Here is a 22,335-nt window from a genome sequence, read left to right on the forward strand (position 1 = left end):
GGTCTGTACGGGAGTTTCTGAAATACTGTCTGAACAGAGATGATCACGTGGTATTGAACAGCAAGGTATGAATCTGATTCCCAGCCTAGGCCTTCATTAATTCAAAGGACACAATCAGAAACCACATGTAGTTTTTCTCCTAAATGGAAAGTCCAACAAAAGCTTAATAGAAATGTAATTTTAATTACATTTTTGATTCAAGCTAGGGCCTAACTTCTTTAGTAACAGTAACAATAACAATGTGATTTTGTGAGCTGGAAGAATGACCACTGCTTTCCCTACAACATGATTGAGAAGATTCAAGAAAAGACAGACCAAATGTTACATCAGTGTTCATTGGTCCTAAAGGATCTATGCTCATTATTTACTGTTTTTTTTTGTTGTTGTTTTTTGTTTTTGTTTTTTTTTAAAGAGACAGGATATCTCACTGTCTTGCCTAGGCTGGTCTCAAGCTCCTGAGCTCAAGGGATCTTGTCTTGGCCTCTCAAAGTGCTGGGATTACAGGCATGAGCCACCTTGCCCAGCCTATCATTTACATTTTAAGTTCCTGCTAGCTAGTAGCATCATCTTATCCGTTAGTGCCATGTGCAAAACTTTGAGCCTCTCTGCATTTGATCCATTCAGCCTGTCCAAATATAGCTAATAATCAGAATCAGATGCTTTAACCTCAAATGCATTCAGACTAAGTTGATTCTGGGCTTGTCTCGCTGTTGGCAGAGTCAACCACCTTTGACAAAATGAAAGCTATTTCTCTGCCCTTTCTCTGACTTTCAAAATCATAAAAAGTCAGATGTTCTTAGGTAGCTTCTAATTATGTCATGGTTTCTAGCCTTCTGATATGAATGTTTGTTTTCTTGATTTTTACTCATGTTAGGTCTAAAGGCAAAAACTTTCAATCTCAGTAATATAGGTACAATAACAAAAACTTGAAGCGGTGGAATAGATTCATCTTTGCTAGTATTTTCTGTCTCCTACTTAGTGGCATTGTGGTAGGTATTTTCAGTTTTTAAACAAGGATTTACCAGCAAAGTAAAGGCTAAATAAAAATGGAAGGTGATTGAGGCTGGGCACAATGGCTCATGCCTGTAATTCCAGCACTTTGAAAAGCTGAGGTGGGCAGATTGCTTGATCCCAGGAGTTCAAGACCAGCCTGGGCAACATGGTGAAACCCCATCTCTACAAAAATTACAAAAATTAGCCAGGTGTGGTGGCTCATGCCTGTAGTCCCAGCTACTTGGGGGGCTGAGGTGGGAGAATCATTTGAGCCCGGGAGGTTGAGGCTGCAGTGAGTCTGGGTGATGGGAGTAAGAATAAAAAAAAGGAAGATGATGCAGAAAATGCATTTAACAAAATTTAACATTCTTTTCTGATAAAAACATTCAACAAAGTAAAAATAGAAGGTAACTTCCTCAACCTTATAAGGACATCTACCAAAAAACCCACAGCTGACATCATAGTTAACATTGCAAGACCAAAAGCCTTCTCGCCAAGATTAGGAACAAGACAAGGGTGTCTGCTCTTGCCACCTCTATTCATCATTGTACTGGAGTTCTGGACAGAGAAATTAGGCAAGAAAAGGAAATAAAAGGCGCTGGGTGCAGTGGCCCCCACCTGTAATCCCAGCACTTTGGGAGGCCAAGGTGGGAGGATTACTTGCACTCAGGAGTTTGAGACCAGCCTGGGCAACATAGCAAGACCTCATCTCTACTAAGAAGAAGAAGAAGGAGAAGGAGAAAAGAAGAAGAAATAAAAGTAAAAGTATCTCTGTTTGTAAGTGGCAAATTCTTGTAAATAGAAAATCCTATGAAGCAAGAGGATTGCTTGAACCCAGGAGTTTGAAACCAGCCTAGGCAACATAGGCAGACCCTATCTAAAAATTAAAAAATTAGCCAGGTGTGGTGGCACACACCTGTGGTTCCAGCTACTCAGGAGGCTGAGATGGGAGGATGGCCTGAGTCAGGTAGGTTGAGGCTGCAGTGAGCCATGATCTGCACTCCAGCCTGGGTGACAGAGTAAGACCTAGTCTCAAAAAAAAAAAAAAAAAGAAAGAAAGAAAGAAAAGAAAATCCTAAAGAACCCATCAACAAGTTTATAAGACATAAAATCAGTATACAAAAGACAATTATATTTGTGTAATGAATAATGCAAAAATAAGTTTTCAAAAAATTCAAGTTACAATAGCATCAAAAAGAATAAAACACTTAAGAATAATTTTTTTTTCTTTTTTGAGACAGAGTCTCACTCTGTCGCCCAGGCTGGAGTGCATTGATGCAATCTCGGCTCACTGCAACCTCTGCCTTCTGGGTTCAAGCAATTCGGCTGCCTCAGCCTCCTGAGTAGCTGGGATTACAAGCACGCACCACCATGCCTGGCTAATTTTTTATATTTTTAGTACAGATGGAGTTTCATGTTGGTCAGGCTGACCTCGAACTCCTGACCTCGTGATCTGCCCGCCTCGGCCTCCCAAAGTGCTGGGATTACAGCCGTGAACCACCGCGCCTGGCCAGGAATAAATTTAACAGAAGTGCAAGATTTTTGCAGTGAAAACTATAAGACATGGGTGAAAGAAATTAAAGAAGACCTAAATAAACAGAAAGACAGTCTGTATTCATCCAATAGAAGACAATAAGGCTAAGATGCTGACATTCCCAAATTGATCTATAGATTCAATGTAATTCTTATCAGAATCCCAGCTGGCTTTTTTGCAGAAATTGACAAGATGATCCTAAAATTCATGTGGAAACATAGGAGACCCAGAATAACCAAAATAATCTCAAAAAGAACGAAGTTGGAGAAGTCACACTTCTCAATTTAAAAACTTACTACAAAGCTACAGTAATCAAGACAGTGTGGTACTGGCATAAGAATAGAGATATAGATCAATGGCATAAAATTGAGTCTGAAATAAACCCATACATAATGGCCAATAATTTTTGGCAAGGGTGCTGAAACAATTCAATGGAGAAAAAATATTTTTTAAATAAATGGCACATGCAAATATTAAGTTGGACCTCTGCCTCACATCATATATAAAAATTAAGTTAAAATGGGCCAGGCGCGGTGGCTCACACCTGTAATCCCAGCACTTTGGGAGGCCGAGGCAGGCGGATCACCTGAGGTCAGGAGTTCGAGACCAGCCTGGCCAACATGGTGAAAACCCCGTCTCTACTAAAAATATAAAAATTAGCCAGGCATGGTGGCATGCACCTGTAATCCCAGCTACTCAGGAGGCTGAGGCAGGAGAATCACTTGAACTCAGGAGGCAAAGGTTGCAGTGAGCCGAGATTGCACCACTGCACTCCAGCCTAGGCGACAGAGCGAGATTCCGTCTCAAAAAAAAAAAAAAATTTTTAAGTTAAAATGGATCAAATATTTAAATGTAAGAGCTAATACGGTAAAACTCTCAGGAAAAAACATACGTATAAACCTTCATGACCTTGGGTTAGCAATAGTTTCTTAGACATGGTGCCTAAAGCACAAGCAACCAAAATAAAAATAGATAAATCAGACCTCATCAAAATTTAAAACTTCGTGCATCAAAGAACACTATCAAGAAAGTAAAAAGTCAGACCACAGAAAGGGAAATAATATTTGCAAATCATATATCTGGTAAGGCATAGTATTCACAATATACAAAGTACTCTTGTACTCTTACAACTCAACTACAGAAGGACAAATAACCCAATTTTAAAAGGGAGCAAAGGATTTGAATAGACATTTCTTCAGAGGAGATATGCAGGCCAACTGCAGTGCTCACACCTGTAATCCCAGCACTTTGGGAGGCTGAAGCGAAAGGATCACTTGAGGCCAGGAGTTTGAGACTAGCCCAGGCAACAGAGTGAGACCTCATCTCCACAAAAACTTATTTTTAGCTAGCCAAGCATGGTGGCACACACCTGTAGTTCTAGCTGCTCAGGAGGCTGAGTGGGGAGAATTGCTTGAGCCCAGAAGGTCAAAGCTGAAGTGAATCATAATCACACCACTGCACTCCAGCTGGGGTGATAGAGCAAGACCTGTCCCAAAAAAAAAAAAAAAAAAAAGGATGTACAAATGGCCAATAAGTATATGAAAGAATGCTCAACATCATAAGTTATTAGGGAAATACAAATCAAAGCCACAATGAAACATTTCATACCTAATAAGATGGCTACAGTTAAATAAAAAGGCAATAACAAGTGTTGGTGAGGATACGGAGAAACCAGAACCCTCATATATTGCTGGTAAGAATTTAAAATGGTATCACAGATATGTAAAGCTTAGCAGTTTATAAAAAAAATTAAGTGTAAAATTACCATATGACCCGGCAATTCCATTTCTAGGTATATGTCTAAGTATATTGAAAACATGTTCACACAAAAACGTGTACATTAATGTTAATAGAAGGAATATTCATAATAGCCAAAAATTAGAAACAACCCAAGTGTCCATCGACTAAGAAATAAGTGAATTTTATTATATTCTATGGATAATATTTTATATAATGGGATATTATTCACCTCTATAAAAGGAATAATAAAGTACTGATCCATGCTGCAACATGGACGAACCTTGAAAACATTATGCTAGGTAAAAAGCCATTCACAAAAGGTCACATATTGTATGGTTTCATTTATATGAAATGTGCAGAAGAGGTAGATCCATAGAGACAGAAATAGATTAGTGGTTGCCAGGGGCTGAGGGAGTGGGATGAAATGGGGAGTGACTGCTAATGGGGACAGAGTTTCTATTTGGGGTGATGAAAATGTTCTGGAATTATATAGTAGTGATGGTTACTTGCAAATATACTAAAAACCACTGAATTGTATACTTTATAAGGGTGAATTTTATGGTATGGGAATTGTACTTCAATAAAATATAAACAAAGTAAATGGGAATGTGTCATTTTTTTCTTCCCAGCAACCAATGGAAAGAAACCTTCCCATCAGCCTATTAGCCCTCATTTTAGGGTGACTAGACCAATGCTTCTCAAATTATCCATAATAAGGAAACTATTTGTTTTGTTTTGATTTTATCTGACTATCATGGATCAACATTTTTAACAAAATAGAAGAAAATTTAATTACTAGAAAAATACAATTAAAAAATTAAAGATGTACAATTTAGAAGCCCAATGTTTTTATTATTAGACATAATAGGCATAAAAATTCTAAAAAGTTTTCCAAATTCTTACTCTCAATTTTTTTACTCATTTCAGCAAGACTGGTAAGCCATAATCTGTAGACAAATGCCAGTCGGTAGAATACATTCTGAATAGAACTGGTCTAAACCATGGTGAACTCCCAAAAGGACCAGATGCTTGGGGGAGAGGGATTGTAAGAGGTCTTTAAGTAATAAATATTTTCTTTATTTACAGACCACCATTGCTGATATTGAAACTATTCTAAGAGTAACAAAGGAAAACAAAATGAGATTTGAAGAGGAGCAACAGTCCAAAGATGATAAAAACCTCTCTAAACCCAAGAAATGATCCTGGAATACAGTACATAACAATTTGGATCCCAGTCTGGAATAAAAAGGGTAATTTTTTTTTCTGTTAGAAATAAAAGCCAGGGGAAATTGGTTTGCTTTGTGTGCTAGGAGGTGAATCAGAACAGATTATAATGAAATGCTCTTTTTAAAACATTGTTTATTAAGTGATCTTATTTTATTTATTAAACCAAAACTTATTTGTGTTTTCATTTGAGAGTGTTGAACAATCCCTTCTTCTTCTCAAACTCAGAAAAAAGTAATCTGATAAAAGAAGAAAGTTAAAAGTCTTACTGATAACACCTCCGCATTTACTTCCTCATAGGCCTCAGGATTATGTAGCTTTTATTTTTTATGTTTTATAAAGTTTTCTCCTATTTCTAATAGTCCATCGATCTTCTGCATTTATAGGTTTGAATAAAGGTTTAAGAATTGCTATTTGTCAAAACACAAATGCCTTTTTTTCAAAGCTTCAAATTATATTGAAATTATATTTATATGAATTTTTAAGTGACTATCATTCATCGTGTTTTTGTTATACCAAGCCACTATTGTCTGCTATTGTTGCCATTTTTCAAAAAGTAGGATAAGCCAGCATCTAGTTAACCAAAGCATCAGAATGTATCTAGGTGGCAGTATCTGCTCTTAGTTTAAGATGGAGTGTAACTCGAGCTCTGTAGCTTGAATAAACATTTGTATTCTCTAGTTCTCCATTTAATACAGCAGTAGGATTTTTTCAAGTTTAGTTCAACATTATACTACCTTTAAAAAGGCAGACTGTTAAGATTGTAGTAGTGCTGACTCTAACTTTCAGCATTCACTTCATAATTGTCCAAAAATATTTCCACATCAGTGAGCTTTACTGAAGGGTGAAATAAAAGCAAATTACAACACCAAAACCATTATTGTTTTAAAGAATGACCTTTATGTCTATAAAAATATTTTAGTGTATTGGGGAAAGGAAGAGGATTTTTACCTGTGGAATTTCAATAATTTGTTAACTGTGATTCAGCCACAGGCTAAGAGTTTCTGTAATAAAATTAACATTTGTGTGTGTCAGCTTTTGTTTTGCTATAGTTGGAAATACATTAATTAGCCAGGTTTCCTGCCTGTGCTAGGTACAACACTGACCTCTTTTTCTTGCCAGATCTCTCTAATCCATTCGAGGGGCCCATTGTTCAGACACTTGACAGATAGGAAGTCCTACATGCCCATTAGAGCCGCGCCTCGACTGAAGCCAGAGCAACATAAGGTCCAAGAGACTCATTAGTTCACTGGCACAATCGTGTCCTGAGAGTAAATGAAACCCTCTGTCTCCTTATGGCTCTCATCTGCTCTGGACTTTAAAAGAAAACTGTCTCCGTTTTGTTCGGCACAGTAGTGGATCATTCACATGGTGAGAGCCCCTGCTTAACAGTACAAAACTGTTAAATCTATCGGGAAGTTTTGCATGTGAATTTTGATTAGCACTCCCGAAGCTCAAGCTGCTGGCAATAGCGAAACGAGTTCGCCATCCTACACCATTGTTTTACCCACTTGATTGGTTTCTCAAACAATGCCACTTTCCTCCTTTGCAGCTATCATTTGCATATACCACAGAATTCAGACCTGTGAAAATGATTGGGAGCAGGGTTCTCTACCTAAACATCTACAGCTTCAAAATTAAAGGAGAAAAATTGGTATAATAAAACAATCACTTCAAGTAATTAAGTGGAAGAAGCCAGAGGACCAGATTAAATTAGTGACATGTTTTAATTACAGAACATTTGAAAAGAAGCAATAGTCCATTATCTTTTAACACATATGTTACATAGATACTGTGCTCTTGGTAAACTAAGGCACGTTTCAAAAAAGAATCATTTATATGTGTACAATATCTAAAGTATCCTAAATATAATTTAGTCACGATGAATTAATTACTGAGCTTTTGCTCTTCTAAATAGGAAACCGAAATATTTGGTGGTAAGAGGATTTTGGGGAAATGATATACCGTTTTCCAGGAAGTTTTTGGGAGAAGCACACATTAAACAATAGAGGTGTCTTTGTATGAGAAATGACCCATTATTTAATGTTGAATGTTTGCAGTGGTTGGAGAGCATTATTGGATATAAGTATCTCCCTTAATATATTACCTGTTTTATATGGACTTTAAAGAAACCAACGAGATTATAATATTAAATGTGCTACTGCCCACCTGTGCTGCCTACCTATTTAGTGACCTTTCCGTAAGCTACTTACAGTTACCTATAGAACAAACTGGGGGCTGGGGATGTACTGTGCTGGAAGCTTCATATACATTATTTGATTGCATCTTTCCAAAAACTCCATGCATGTAGGTACAACAACTGTTCTCATTTTACATATGAGGAAATTGAGACAGAGTGTCTCACCCTATGTCTCAGGCTAAATGAAATTTGGGATTTGCTGCCTTTTACCACAAATTCCAGCATGTTGTACAAAGTAGAGGGTTTAGTTTCACTTGTCCCAGATCATCCAAGGGATTTGCACATTTTTAGAATAACAAATTCTGGTGTGTTGCTTAAAACATAGAAAAAAACAGATTAACTTACGCATACTTCCTGCTAATGAAATGAGCTTGTACAACTGACAGCATGGTAAGGCACTGCAATTATGTGATCAAAGTCAGAAGAAAAAAATGGTGTCAGTGGAATTCTCCTATGGTGATGGATCTGTAAGACTGGTGGAGAATGATGTTGGAAAGGCGTAGAATTTGGAAGCTGGGAAGTCATGCCCTGAAGTTTCGAGAGATGGGTATAAGGTTAAGAAATCGTAGAAGCATTGGGAAAGGCTTCCAACAAAATGTAGAATAGCCTGGAAGGAGTTTGGGGAGAATTATTTCAGCTATGTCATCCTAAGAATTGTAAGTGTCCTATTTTTTAAGTATAAAAATACATATTTTATCACAAGTAATATGTTAGTAACCATCTGATAGCTTTAACAATTAATAATCATTTGTATTCATTTGGCACCTTTCTTCCAAAGAGCTCAAAGCACTTTACATTTGTTATCTCATTAATTCCCAACACTGTCCCTGTGGGGAAGGTAATAAGTATTTTAACATTTAAATGTTTATCTTTCAGAATTTCTCAAGCATACATTAATTATATTTCCAAAAATGTAAATGTTCATTAGTTTTATTTTACTGTTCCTCTGGCTTTAATGTGCATAACACATTTGTGCAACTCTTTAAATGTACTAATCATGGTAAATCCCATCTGGAAAACCGTAAATGAAGTTGCCAAGATAATGTGAGGGTGGCAGCTGGGGGACGGGGGAAGCATTCGACTTCACTTTTCTCGCTGGAAGAAGTTTGGATCAACCTATCGCAATGGGCTCTTCTGAATCTTCCCCACATATCGTTCCTTCCAAGAGGTGTGCCACAGGAAGCTCAGGACTGCATCTAAGAGCTTGAAGCCAATAGAGCTACTATTTATACCATTGTTTTATTAATGACTTCATCAGTGGGGAACAGAAACTTGAGGCATGCTGTTAGGAATTACATCCCAAAGAGTCACAGAATAATAAGGGCCAGGAACTGGTCTCCCCAGCCCTCCCTGTCTCGGGCCTGGTCATACTTTCCTCAATTTTCTAAGTAGAAAAATGGCAGAGCATATAGTACCTGCTCCTCAGGGAAGCAGTCGAGATGAATTGGCCAATGTTGGGAGAGTGTTTCAAAGATGAAGCGTTCTATATAAATGTTTAAGTATTATTATTACATGGCTACTTCAAATGGAAGTTCTAACTTTGAAATGTGATTATACACTTTCCAAAAAAAAACCCTTCATAACCACATATATAGGTTTATTTTTCACTCTAACAGTCTAACTCATGGTTGTGAAACTTTATTGCAGTTGATGGAGGGCCTTGGCTTTTATTAGTTTTAAACTGCTGGTTTCTGGGGTATTTATGTAAATGAGGGAAAGACACCAAAACAGTAAATAATAAGCATGTCCCTGCTGTTTAAAAATCTGTTGGTGAAAACAACTTTTGTTATAAGAAGACCCTAAATATAGCACAGAAAAATATAGCTTTGCCATTAACATTTTGTTTCACTTTTACAATTGTCACCATATACATGTGCATCACCACACATGCACACACATACACACACACACACACACACACAGGCAGAAAGGAGAGAGAGAAGTGAGCAAAATGCTACATTTTAAGATTTTTTTATTTAACAAACTGTTATAAAGTATACCAGATGGCTAATTATAGCTCCCAGAAACAAAAGGCCACACCCAAGTTTACTGCAATCGCCTCATAAGGAATGTTAGGATGAAATCATGGTCCCATAAACTCGACAGCAAAACCGCAGACCCTCCATTGGTTGCGAAATAAACTCCAAATCAAAATTAAAATTTTGATTCATTTAAAGATTCATGCCACTTTGTTTCCCAGGAGAGGACACAAAATACTTTGCGATCATTGAAAAACTCAAAATGATTTAGGAACATGCTCTTTGTTTCCAGATTCCCTTTCCACGCTTTTCATTTTCTTGGGCTTTATTTTTCCAAGTTGAATATCTATAAACACATTGCTAAGCCAAAAAATTAGATCGTTTGCAACAATAGTGAAGAATCTAAAGGTCTAAATGTTCAATAGGGTATTGTTTTAAAAATATGAAATATCTACATTAAAGACTTCTATACAGCCATTCAAAAATCATGTTTCTACACCAACCATACAACCCAGCCATTCCACTCCTAGGTATTTGCCCAAGAGAAAAGAAAGCATATGTCCATACAAAGACTTGTACAGGAATGACCAAAGCAACTTGGTTTACAATACCCCAAGGCTGGAAACAACCCAAATGTCCATCAGCAGATGAGTGAATTAAAAAATACTGGGATATCCATAAAATGGAACACCATTGAGCAATGAAAAGAAATAAACTATTAATAAATCAACAGCATAGAAGAATCTCTATGTTGAATGAAAAAAATCAGACAAAAAACATACATACCTATTTAACATTCTAGAACATAAAAACTATAGTTAAGTAGTAACCTGAGGATGGGAGATGGGGTGGGAATAGGGTGAGGAGGAGGAGGAGGAAGAAGATTACAAAGAGGCAGAAGGAAAATGCTGGGTGATGGGTATTTTCACTATACTGACATACAAATGATTTATTGGGTATATATAGATGTCAAAACTTATCTTGTACACGTTAAATACTGTCAAAGATAAATAAGACCGGACACTAGTAAAAGTGGTAAGGACAGATTTTAATCAGTAATACACTATTGCAATAGGGAAAAGGGTCCAGTGTAAACTGAATTCAACTTCAATTTCTAGAGAGGTGACTGGGCATTGTAAGGGGAGAATGAGGGAATAGAAGAGGGGACAGTGGCTGCTCGGTAGAGTAGGGAAGTGAGAAATAAAAACCAGGAAGCAGAGTTGGTTCATGTGAAACTCATCTGGTTTTGCTAACTGACACAGAAGTTAGGCTCCTACCCTCCCACAGAGACTGGGAGACAGGGGCCCTAATTTAGGATTGGCTACAAGAAAGTTTATTCTTTTTGCAGCCTGGAGTTTTCTCAGGCAGGTATTTTAAGAGGGTGCTAGGGTCATCTTAGGCTTGCAGCCTTGAGCTATTAGAAACTATGTTAATGTTTGTTCAAGTCTTCATAGGCCAAGGTTAAGGCCTGGTCAAGAAGAGGGCTGGGAGGAGCCTGGCTGGAGTTTAGTCAAGGAGAGAATCTTTGTCAATATGTGCAGTTTATGAATGTCAATAATACCTCAAAAAGCTGTTTTTTAAAAATCGTGTATTAGGAGAATATGTTATAAGTGAAATTATATTCATTAAAATAAAATGTTATTACTAAATAAACATATTTTAAAATGTTTTCAATAGCATGAAAACTATTGTTTTTATTCTAAGCGTAATGCCCTTTGTCTAAATACTCTAGAATTCACATCCAGACCATGTCTTTGTTGCCATACCTAATCAACTCTGTGCCATACCACAGAGAATGCATAAAAGGGCAAATGCCTCCACTCACCTGCAAATATTTGGAAGGACAGAGTAGTGATTATGTGGCATCTGTAGGTATTCTAAATGGGTATGGAATATGTATGACATCTATTTCAGATTTAAATGTCTTAATGGGTTTTAGTTTCAGCTCTTTCCTTAATAAACAAATAATTTCTCTTCCTTAGTTCTCAGGTTTCTGATACATAAAATAGGAAAGAGGAACTGATATTTAAGCTTCCTTCCAGCTCTGATGTTCTACAATTCTATGCCACCGTCATCGATGTATATAAAAGAGACGAAATTGCTGTTGTTGTTGCTGTTGTTTAATTTCTTATTTTTTTAAGATGGAGTCTCACTCTATCACCCAGGCTGGAGTGCAGTGGCGTGAGCTCAGCTCACTGCAACCTCTGCCTCCTGGGTTCATGTGATTCTTCTGCCTCAGCTTCCTGAGTAGCTGGGACTACAGGCGCCCACCACCACACCCAGCTAATTTTTCTATTTTTAGTAGAGATGGGGTTTCACCATGTTGGCCAGGCTGGTCTCAAACTCCTGAACTCAGGCGATCCACCCGCCTCGGCCTCCCAAAGTGCTGGGATCACAGGCAGGAGCCACCGCACCCAGCCAAAATTTTATATATCATGCAAGGAGGTGGTTTCTTCTTCCAGCTTTCTTCCATTTATTGGAAACAATGGATGAAAATATTTTGAAAATACTTTGCCCCTTAAACGCCCCCATCTACTATCCAAAAGGCCTATGATTTTAAATGGTTGCAAAATATTGCATCATTTTAGAATAGTTCATTGCAACACATTTTCCTTATGGAAGGGAGCCATATGAAGCCAAGTACAACACGTCCTTTACACTGGGATCATGTCCTTCATTTTTTGGGTTTCATTCTTGGCACTAAGCTCTCAGTTATTGTTAATCAACAAAACTGATGGAAACACCTTATTTTGAAAGCATTTTTATTTGAACTGATGTCATGTATACCTTCTGCACTAGAAGATCTTGATGGAAAAAGATGAAATAGAAATGAGAATAAGAGGCTGGGCACAGTGGCTCACGCCTGCAATCCCAGCACCTTGGGAGGCCAAGGCGGGTGGATCACAAAGTCAGGAGTTCAAGACCAGCCTGGCCAACATGGTGAAACCCCGTCTCTACTAAAAATTCAAAAATTAGCTGGGCGTGGTGGTGGTCACCTGTAGCCCCAGCTACTCGGGAGGCTGTGGCAGGAGAATCGCTTGAACCCAGGAGGCAGAGGTTGCAGTGAGCCGAGACTGTGCCACTGCACTCCAATCTGGGTGATAGAGCAAGACTCCATCTCAAAAAAAAAAAAAAATTAAAAAAAGAAATGAGAATAAGAAACTTTAACTGGGCATTTTTGTCCCTGTACAAACCAGAGCATCTCTGGGTAGCTGCAGTGCTGTCTCTGAGCTTTAATATTTGCCTGTACCCAAAAAAAGATGGAAGATGCATTTCCTAGTATTCCATCTTGCAATATAATCCCTGGTGAACTGCATACATTAGATATAATAAAATGGTGAAACTATTTCTACCTGACACCTTTAATCCCATCTTCTAAAGACATCCTAAAATGCCACCATGTTTCCTGGGCACCATCAACCAGCCGGCAGGCACAGCCTTTTTAGGAAGTATTCTGACATTCATGCAGCAAGGTCTGGACAAGGAGCTGAAAGCAAGATGATTCTATATCCCTCTACAAAGACCACACTTGTTATTATGACCAAAACTTATGTGTAAACACTTCTTTGAACTTCATCGCCAAGGTGGAAACCTGTCTGCTGCTTTTATTCTCACTACGGCTCATAGGATCTTGGCACTAACACATGAAAACAAAAACTTATAGATGACATAAGCTTTCAAAAATACTCATAAACATTCTTCTTAAGATGACTTTGTCTTTCAGGATGCCTGTAGAGTTTTTTATTTTTCTAATTATGGAAACGTACCCTCATTCCAGAAAACAAATAGTGTAACATAGCTTCTTCAAAAACACATAAAAAATAAAAAATAAAAAATAAAACTTTGTAAAACAGGAAAGCATAAGAAAAAAAAATTAAATCAATTTTTATTCCACCACCTGGAGATAACCACTGTCAAGGTTTTGGAGTGTATCTGCCATGATTCCTGCCTAGGTCCTCTGTGTTTGCCATTCCCTCTCCCTGGGACACTCTTCCCTCCGCAGCTTGCCTGGCTCACTCACTTGCTGCATTCTGGTCTCTGCCCAGCTCTCACCAGACCAGAGGGGCCTCCCTGACCACCCTCATAAAGTAGTAACACCATTACTCTCTATTCTCTTACTCTGCTTTATTTTTCTTCAAAGCCAATTAACAATGTGTGGTATTATGTAATACCACATAATAGATATGTTACTTAATTATCTGTCTCACTCAACGGATTGTAAATTTAAAGATATATGTATGTTGGCCAGGTACAGTGGCTCACGCCTGTAATCCCGGCACTTTGGGAGGCCGAGGCAGGTGGATCACCTGAGGTCAGGAGTTCCAGACCAGCCTGGCCAACATGGAGAAACCCCATCTCTGCTAAAAATACAAAATTAGCTGGGTGTGGTGGTGCATGCCTGTAATCCCAGTTACTAGGGAGGCTGAGGCAGGAGGATCACTTGAATCTGGGAGGCAGAGGTTGCAGTGAGCCAAGATCACGCCACTGCACTCCAGCCTGGGAGACAGTGAGACTCCATCTCAAAAGAAAAAAACAAGTATGTATATAAACAAATGTACATATATAAACACACATATATACACGTACATATCTCCTAGAACATTCTCTCTCAGTAGTAACAGTTGCTTGCTTAATATATATTGCATTTATTCTTTTATCATTTTGAGTTTCTATTATATAGATTCTTTTTTCTTTGCATATATAAACTTAGAAATAGGATCATCCCAGACATATTGTACAGACTGTGTTTTTTACTTAGCAGTAAATTATCAAGATACACTGGAAATTCTTACCCAGTGAGATTTTAATAATGGCATAAAGGATGTTAAAAATTCCCTGTTGTTAGACCGGTACATGGGCATTTTGATACATCCACCAGATACATATCATGTTAGCATCAACCAGTTAAGAAAGTTAATATTACTAACACATATTCATATGGTACTTTATAAAGTATTTTCATATCTTGTTTGATCCTACAATAAACTCAAGTAAACAGAGCAGAAACTCAGGTTAAATAATTTCCTTGAAATAATATAACTAGTGTTAGGGAGTCCAGACTCAAAGGTAGGTCTACCTGTCTCTTCACCATACCTCATAGTCCCTGGTTGAAGCCTTCATTTTATAGATAAGTGATCCATGCTTAGAGAAGGGGGAAATGATGTGACCACAGTCACATGGCTTCTTCAAGAAAGAACAGAGATAAGAACCCAAGATTCCTGACTCCCTGTCCGTAGCTCTTGCAACTACTCCGTCTCTCCACTGCATGCTGGCTCAATAAATTAGAATAAAATTCGTAACTTGCTGCACAGTTAAAATGGCGACCGATGCATGCTGTTATCCTTCTCTGAAGATTACTCAGTATATTTGCTTGGTGCTGCAAAGTGCCAACCTGATGACACTTGCAATCCTGAGCTTATTTGATGTGGTTGGGAAGCAAATGAGATTCCAGTGCCCCTGTTGCGCATAGGTGCTCAATGAGCATTTCCTGCATGGTGGGGAAGTGCCCTATATTTGCAGTATTTGATCCAGTTTAACAGCAAGATCCCGTGATAAAATTAGCCTTGTAAAAGTTTTCACCCTAGTTCACACAAAAATAAGATTCTGTGATTATGACTAGCAATTTTTCATGAGTTGATTTATCTGAAGAAAACCTAAAAGGTTTTGAACCATTAAGCATTCGATTTAGGAAAAAACAAAAACAAAAAAAACTTAGTGTACAGAAGAATAAACTGAGAAATGAAACAGACTTGTTTCTTGTAATAATTATGAGCAATATCTCAAACTCAGCATCCTTAGACCATTGAGCTGTGTAGGATGAATGTGCTAATTAATCAATTACTACCCAACAATGTACCCTGTTTATTTACTGAAATGCACCAGAAACGTGCACAGAACTGGTAATTATTAATCATCTTCAGTAACAAATATGACTCAAGTTCACCTTCATATAATTAATAGAGCATGTAGTTAGCTTTAACATCTTGCTTTATTAGGAATAACGATGAGAAATAAAAAAAGAAGCTGAACCCCAAGTTGTGGTTCACAGAGATGCTGGCTTGGACTAATGTGCATATTATCCATAGCAGCAGCATTACTCATACCCACCCCAATTGCAGCCAGATGCTCTCTAAGTTAAAACCTAACTTTTAAAAACTAAACATTTTTGTTTGAATAAAATTTTAGGCTTATAGAAAAGTTGTAAAAACAGTCCAAAGAATCCGCATATACGCTTTCCTCAGGTTCCCCAAATCAAACCCGAGTTTTAGAGTGTGATAATTTATTTACATTTGGGACCTTTGTTGGGGGTGTCCAAACTTATTAGCACATGGCTTTCCATTTTAAAGATAATCTAAAAGTACTTTTCAATATACATAGAAATAGTTGTTTTACATCAATTTTTAAAAGTAATCTAGTTTTGAAAGTCACTCTTTTGACCGGGTGCAGTGCCTCACGCCTGTAATCCCAGCACTTTGGGAGCCCCAGGCGGGTGGATCACCTCAGGTCAGGAGTTTGAGACCAGCCTGACCAACATGGTGAAACCCCATCTCTACTAAAAATATGTAAAAATACATAAATTAGCTGAGTGTGGTGGCACATGCCTGTAATCATCTACTCCAGAGGCTGACACAGGAGAACTGCTTGAACCTGGGAGGTGGAGGTTACAGTGAGCCGAAATTGTGCCATTGCACTCCAGCCTGGACAAGAGCGAAACTCCATCTCAAAAAAAAAAAAAAAAAAAAAAAAGTCATTCTTTTTGAGTCATCATGCATGCCCCCAAATTTCCTTTCAGCCAGACAGATTTCTGGTTAAGAGGGTTGTATTTTGGGTCTAGAATGCTATTTCCTGAGTCTTTGTGTTCAAAGCATGGGTTTTTGAGTCCAGCTCTTACAGGTTCAAATCCCAGCTCCACCACCTGCCTGCTTTGTGACTGTGAATAACCACATTACCCTCTCCGACCTCTGACATTTCATTTCCTCAGCCTGAAAATGAAGAAAATGAAACTTTGCTTTGAGTGTTGTTTAAATGAGACAGTAGGTATAAAGCACCTAGAATAACATAAACACCCAGAAACTGGTAGATATCATTACATGGAGATTAATACCCTCTGTAGCTACTTTTTGCTTAAGAAACTGAAATGTGCACACACAAAGTGGTATTTCACACAATGGAAGCTGCAAAGGCAGGTTAACGTTTTTGAAAGTTTTCTCCTGAAAGAAAAAATTAGAGAAAGTCTAGTGTTATTGTGCAGTAAATTAAAAACCTCCACCATCTGAAAATACCAGTGGAACTTCACTTCAAAAACCTAAACTGACAAATCATAAATCAGCTGGTGGACTACTATATTTCCATTATCACATGATTCAACGACTGTTTAAATGGAGGGCCCCCTTAGGGCATTTCAGTATTTGTTTATAGATCATTAACTACTTGACAGTGAGATGGGGCATGGGAGGGGGCAGAGACACTTAAACCTAAAGGGCTAAGAGCCACTGTCATTGAAGATCAGCAATGAAGCCAAAACGTCTTTAGGATTAGATGTGAAAATATTATTCATGTTACCAAAATGTCACATGCTTTTCATGAATGTATCTGTTGATAAAACAAGGCTCACTTTATGAAGATGGAATCATAACTACGACCCATGTGATAAGGTGAATTTATTTGGCTATGTTTTCAAATACTTCCACAATACTTCCCCCAACATATGAGGATTTGTGATATTGGAAACATGCCCATAAAATGGACTGTTACTATCAGCATATGTCATTATCAGGTTTTAAAAGTCACAAATATAGGCTGGGCAGGGTGGCCCATGCCCAAAATCTCAGCATCTTGGGAGGCAGGAGGATCGCTTGAGCCCAGGAGTTCAAGACTAGCATGGGCAACATATGGAAATTCCATCTCTACAAAAAATAAAAAACTTAGCTGGGTGTGGTGGCATGTGCCTGTAGTCCCATCTACTCAGGAGGCTGAGGTGGGAGGATCATCTGAGTCTAGGAGATTGAGGCTGCAGTGAGTTGAGATCGCGCCACTGAACTCCAGCCTGGGTGACAGAGCAAGACCCTAACTCAAAAAAGAAAAAGAAAAAGAAAAAAAAAAAGTCATGAATATGTTTCCTTGCCTCCAGATTCCAGAGTATCAGCACTCACAGCAGGAGATGGGAGTATAACCATAATTGTTTCACTGCCTGATGTGCACAGCAAGGTAATACACCAAGACACCAGGGTGTAGCAGAGAAAGAATGAGATGGGAGGAAATCTCAAATTTGTCTCACCTAGGAGTTCGGGGCTGGGCTGGGTTTTTAAGGGTTTTAGGGCAGACCAAAGTGTGGAGAACACTGATTGGTCAAAGAGTGCAGGGCGAAGCCATGAGACAGAGAGATGAAGAAAGTGGATTCTTATGGTGATTCCGTTCCTCTGTGGAGGTTCAAACTGGTTTGTGTCAGCTGTTTCACTGGAATTTGAGATCTGAAAAACATCTTAAGCAATTCTTAAAGAAAAGCCTTACGATTCTGAAGTCAGAAATCCCATCTATGGGAACAGTGGGGATGCAAGTGGTCAGTACATAGTGCTGTGTGACTTTCAGTCACAAGGAAGTGGGCCAAAGAGCAGCCTGATTAATGCTTAATTGTAACTTTATTTCTGTCCAGAACTCTTGCTAAACCTAAGAGGACAGCTTCAGGAGTAGAACTGTTTCCTAACAAAAAGCACACTGAAAGCCAGGAGGACATGATTTTTAGTCTTGATTCTGATATATGACCTTGGATACGTTTTTTTACCTATTCTGTACTTTAATTTCTCCAACGATCAAAATTAAAATTTTAGTTAAAACCACTGACCCTACATATTGTAATTTCCTTTCTCTGACATCTTTCAAATGTACTAATTGTATTCACTTTACCCACTTTCCCCCATACCCCTCATTTATTCAACAAGTAGAGTGCCTTCCATATGCCAAGTACTGTTTTAGGTGCTGGGATCACAAAAGTTAATAAAACAGACATAAATCCCTGGCCTTAGGAAGTCTACATTCCAGTGAAGACAGACACCGACAGTAGTTGAGATACAAGATGCTTTTGGATGAAGTCTGTACCCACTATGTTAACAGTGAAGTGCTTTACTAGAGTAATTCTTCTTGCCACTCTGTAACAGCAGCCCGAGCTGCCAGCCTGCTCTTGGGGGTTTTCAGAACATCAATCAGTTCCACAGAAGGACTCAAGAAGATCTAGATAAGAATACAGCAGCTCCTTCCTTTCCTAATGACTTCTGCCATAACTCAGTACTTCCATGAGGATAATTTTGCATAAGGCCAATGTATATTGTCTTTGCCAGGGCAACACAAGGATACAGGAGCGGAGCAGTGAGGGTCATTTGCCACTGGTGGGAGGGGGGAGAATTAATGAACATTCATCCAGCTGCAAGGGTCTCTCAAGCTATCTCTTCTGGTGCTGAGCATGGCTTAGAGGGCACTGAGCCATTAAGCAGATTTGGGTTTCTAGAAAACCCATGTCTGTGGCTCCTGTGAGTATCTATTTTTAAGTTCTAAAGCATGCTGGAATATGAATGGGACAGCATCCTCTCCATGGTCCTTCTTTCCTGGAACCAAAGGTCCTTAGGCCTCAAAGTAGAAATTTAAAATAAAATCCTAAATGTAAACATTTCTGTCTCTTTTTCATAGTTCCTTTATCTTTTACCAACATGCTGACATAGGCACCCAGTAACTGTCCTATACTTCTCCCTCTGGGAATAGCAGTGAGTTGAATACTACATCCCTACTCTACTCTGTTTTAAATCACACTTAGAAATATATGAGTAAATCAGGATCTCACAGTAAGATCAGAAAAGCAACATGAGAATAACTATTCGGTACATGTACAGGATCAGATCTGGGTCAAGTCCACAGTGACATGTTCTCTGCACATACTTAATGAATGCTAACAATAGGATGTGTTAATATACAGTACTACCTGTAGAACTCATGTTCTGTTTCAAACTTTTTATTGAAGTGTAATATACCTATAGAAAAGTATACATATCAGCTGGGCGCCGCAACTCGCGCCTGTAATCCCAACACATTGGGAGGCCGAGGTGGGAGGATCGCTTGAGCCCAGGAGTTCAAGATCAGCCTGCAAAACAAAGTGAGACCATGTCTCTACAAAAAATACAAAATACAAAAAATTAGCTGGGCATAGTGGTACGGGTCTGTAGTCCCAGCTACTTGGGAGGCTGAGCTGGGAGGAGCTCTTGAGCCTGGGAGGTAGAGGCTGCAGTGAGCCATGATCATGCCATGGCACTCCAGCCTGGGTGACACAGCAAAATCCTGCCTCAAAAGAGAAAAAGAGAAAAGAAAAGAAAAAGAAAGGAGGAAAGAAAGAGAAAGATACACATATCAAATGTGCACAGTTAAAATAATTTTCACAAAGTGAATACACTCATTCAACCAGGATCCAGATCAAGAAAGGATCAAGTCCTCATGTTCCTTCTAATCACGGGTTTCCCCCTAGCCCCACTCCGCTAAGGGTAACTAATCACTGTCTTGCCTTCTAACACTAACAGCATAGATGAGTTTTTGCCTGCTTTTACATCATATATAAATGAAACATAGTGAGACCCCCATCTCTACAAAAAAAATAAAAATAGCTGAGCATGGTGGTGTGTGCCTGTAGTCCCAGCTACTCAGGAGTGTGAGGTAGGAGAATCTTAGAAGTTCCAGGCTGCAGTGAGCTATGATGGTGCCACTGCACGCCAGGGCGAACAGAATGAGACTCTGTCTCAAAACCATAAATAAATAAATAAATAGGAAGAGCCAGCAGAGCTCTCTCTCCACCATGCAAGGACAGACACAGTGAGAAAGCAGCCATGTACAAGCCAGGAAGAGAACCCTCATTAGGAACCCAATTGGCCAGCACCTTGATCTTGGACTTCCTAGCCTCCAGAACTGCGAGAAATAAATTTCTGTTAAGCTACCCAATCTGTGGTATTTTGTTATGGCAGCCCAAGCAGACAAATACCAATACAGACCTAGGTGTGTTATGCCTGGGTCATAAGGCACGCCTATATTCAGCTATTATATATATAGTACTACACTGTCAAAAATTTTTCCTAAATGGGGGCCAGCAATGTATAAGAGTTCCAATTACTCCAAACCCTAACCAACACTTAGTATTTTCTGTCTCTTCTACTTTAGCCATTCTAGTAGGTGTGTAATGGTATTGCATTGAGGTTTTTAATTTCTATTTCTCAGATAATTATTGAAATCAAGCACTTTTCACCTGTTTATTGGACCACTGGTTATTCTCCTTTATAAAATGTCCATTAAAATATTTGTTCATTTTTCTATTGAATCGTCTTTTTCTTAATGATTTGTATGAGTGTGTTCTAGATACCCAAATGCTTTCTCAGATATATGTATTGCAAATACTTCTTCCACTCTATCAATTACCTTTTTATTCTCTTAATATGCCTTTTGATGAATAAAAAATTTTAATTTTAATATATCCCAATTTATCAATTTTATAAAATTCTTTTCTTTTTTTTTTTGAGATGGAGTTTCGCTCTTGCTGCCCAGACTGGAGTGCGATGGTGCAATCTCGGCTCACCGCAACCTTCACCTCCTGGGTTCAAGCAATTCTCCTGCCTAAGCCTCCCGAGTAGCTGGGATTACGGGCATGTGCCACCACATCTGGCTAATCTTGTATTTTTAGTAGAGATGGGGTTTTTTCCATGTTTGTCAGGCTGGTCTCAAATTCCCAACCTCAGGTGATCTGTCTGCCTCGGCCTCCCAAAGTGCTGGGATTACAGGCAAGAGCCACCACGCCCGGCCTAAAATTCATTTTTAATATGTTCTAAGCACCTACAATGTTCTACATGCCTTTAAAACAAAAACAGGAGTGCAAAGTCCCTTCTAGGAGCAGCATGAAGTATTCGTGCACATGCTAAATGCTGTACACAGTATCGGTCTTTATAATCATTTTAAGGGGTTCCTTCTAAGAGATATGCCATTTCTCTATGCTATGTGGAAAAATGTATTTAATGCTTTCTTAATTATAGGATACAATTTTTTTAAAAACATAGACTTAGTCTTTTGAGTGCCAACCTTCTCACACATCCCTAGGCCTCTTTGTTTCACAGCCATGAAGAATTGGAACTGAAAAGAAAATCAAGCATATGATCTGAGTTGCGGGTTGGTTTTTGTTGTTGTTTTGAGAAATTATCTTATTTCAATTATGGAAGTGGCACCATATAATCTTAAAGTCAGAAGAGATGTTATTTTCTCCATCTCTGTATCTTTAGGTAGGGGAATGTTTCATTCAAACACTCTTAAATATGGGGTGTGGCCCACCATTTTCGTCTCTCTTTGGGGGAACTTTCTACCTTAGAATAGAAAAGAAAGGGAGATAGTGAAAGAGCCTTAGGTTAAGAGAAACCCTCACTGCTGACGAGGTCTAGCCAAGAGAGCTGCTCCCAACAGAAGTCCTTCAGTTTGCTAGCCCTTTTCTCAAGCCTTCTTGATGTGAAAATGCAGTGAACATATGTAATATCTGGTTCTCTTTGTCAGTGGTTTTCATCTCACATGCCACAGAACCTAGGGTTTCTCAGACATACTTCAGGGGTTCTGCACATGTTCAATTCAAATGTCATGTTTTTTAAAAAAAGATTTTT

General features: G+C 38.6%; 1 protein-coding gene and 1 long non-coding RNA gene across 29 annotated transcripts in view; one reads left to right on the plus strand and one right to left on the minus strand.

Moving 5' to 3' along the window:
- The window catches only part of IQCH (IQ motif containing H), a 249,328-nt gene extending 238,001 nt beyond the window's left edge, over positions 1–11,327 (plus strand). For 22 of the 28 annotated variants that reach the window (XM_034939000.3, XM_055098604.2, XM_055098593.2 and 19 more), the window contains one exon: positions 5,354–11,327. In XM_034939000.3, coding sequence (XP_034794891.1) covers positions 5,354–5,467 — 114 coding nt within the window. In that variant the 3' untranslated portion in view covers positions 5,468–11,327. The remainder of the gene's footprint in view (positions 1–5,353) is intronic. The other 6 variants (XR_008621111.2, XR_008621113.2, XR_008621115.2 and 3 more) reach the window with 1 other exon arrangement.
- Positions 1–22,335, minus strand: part of LOC129393985 (uncharacterized) — a 116,802-nt gene that overhangs the window by 91,336 nt on the left and 3,131 nt on the right. The window lies entirely within an intron of this gene.

The sequence above is a fragment of the Pan paniscus genome, chromosome 16, assembly GCF_029289425.2.
Source record: "Pan paniscus chromosome 16, NHGRI_mPanPan1-v2.0_pri, whole genome shotgun sequence".
Classification (NCBI taxonomy): Eukaryota; Metazoa; Chordata; class Mammalia; order Primates; family Hominidae; genus Pan; species Pan paniscus.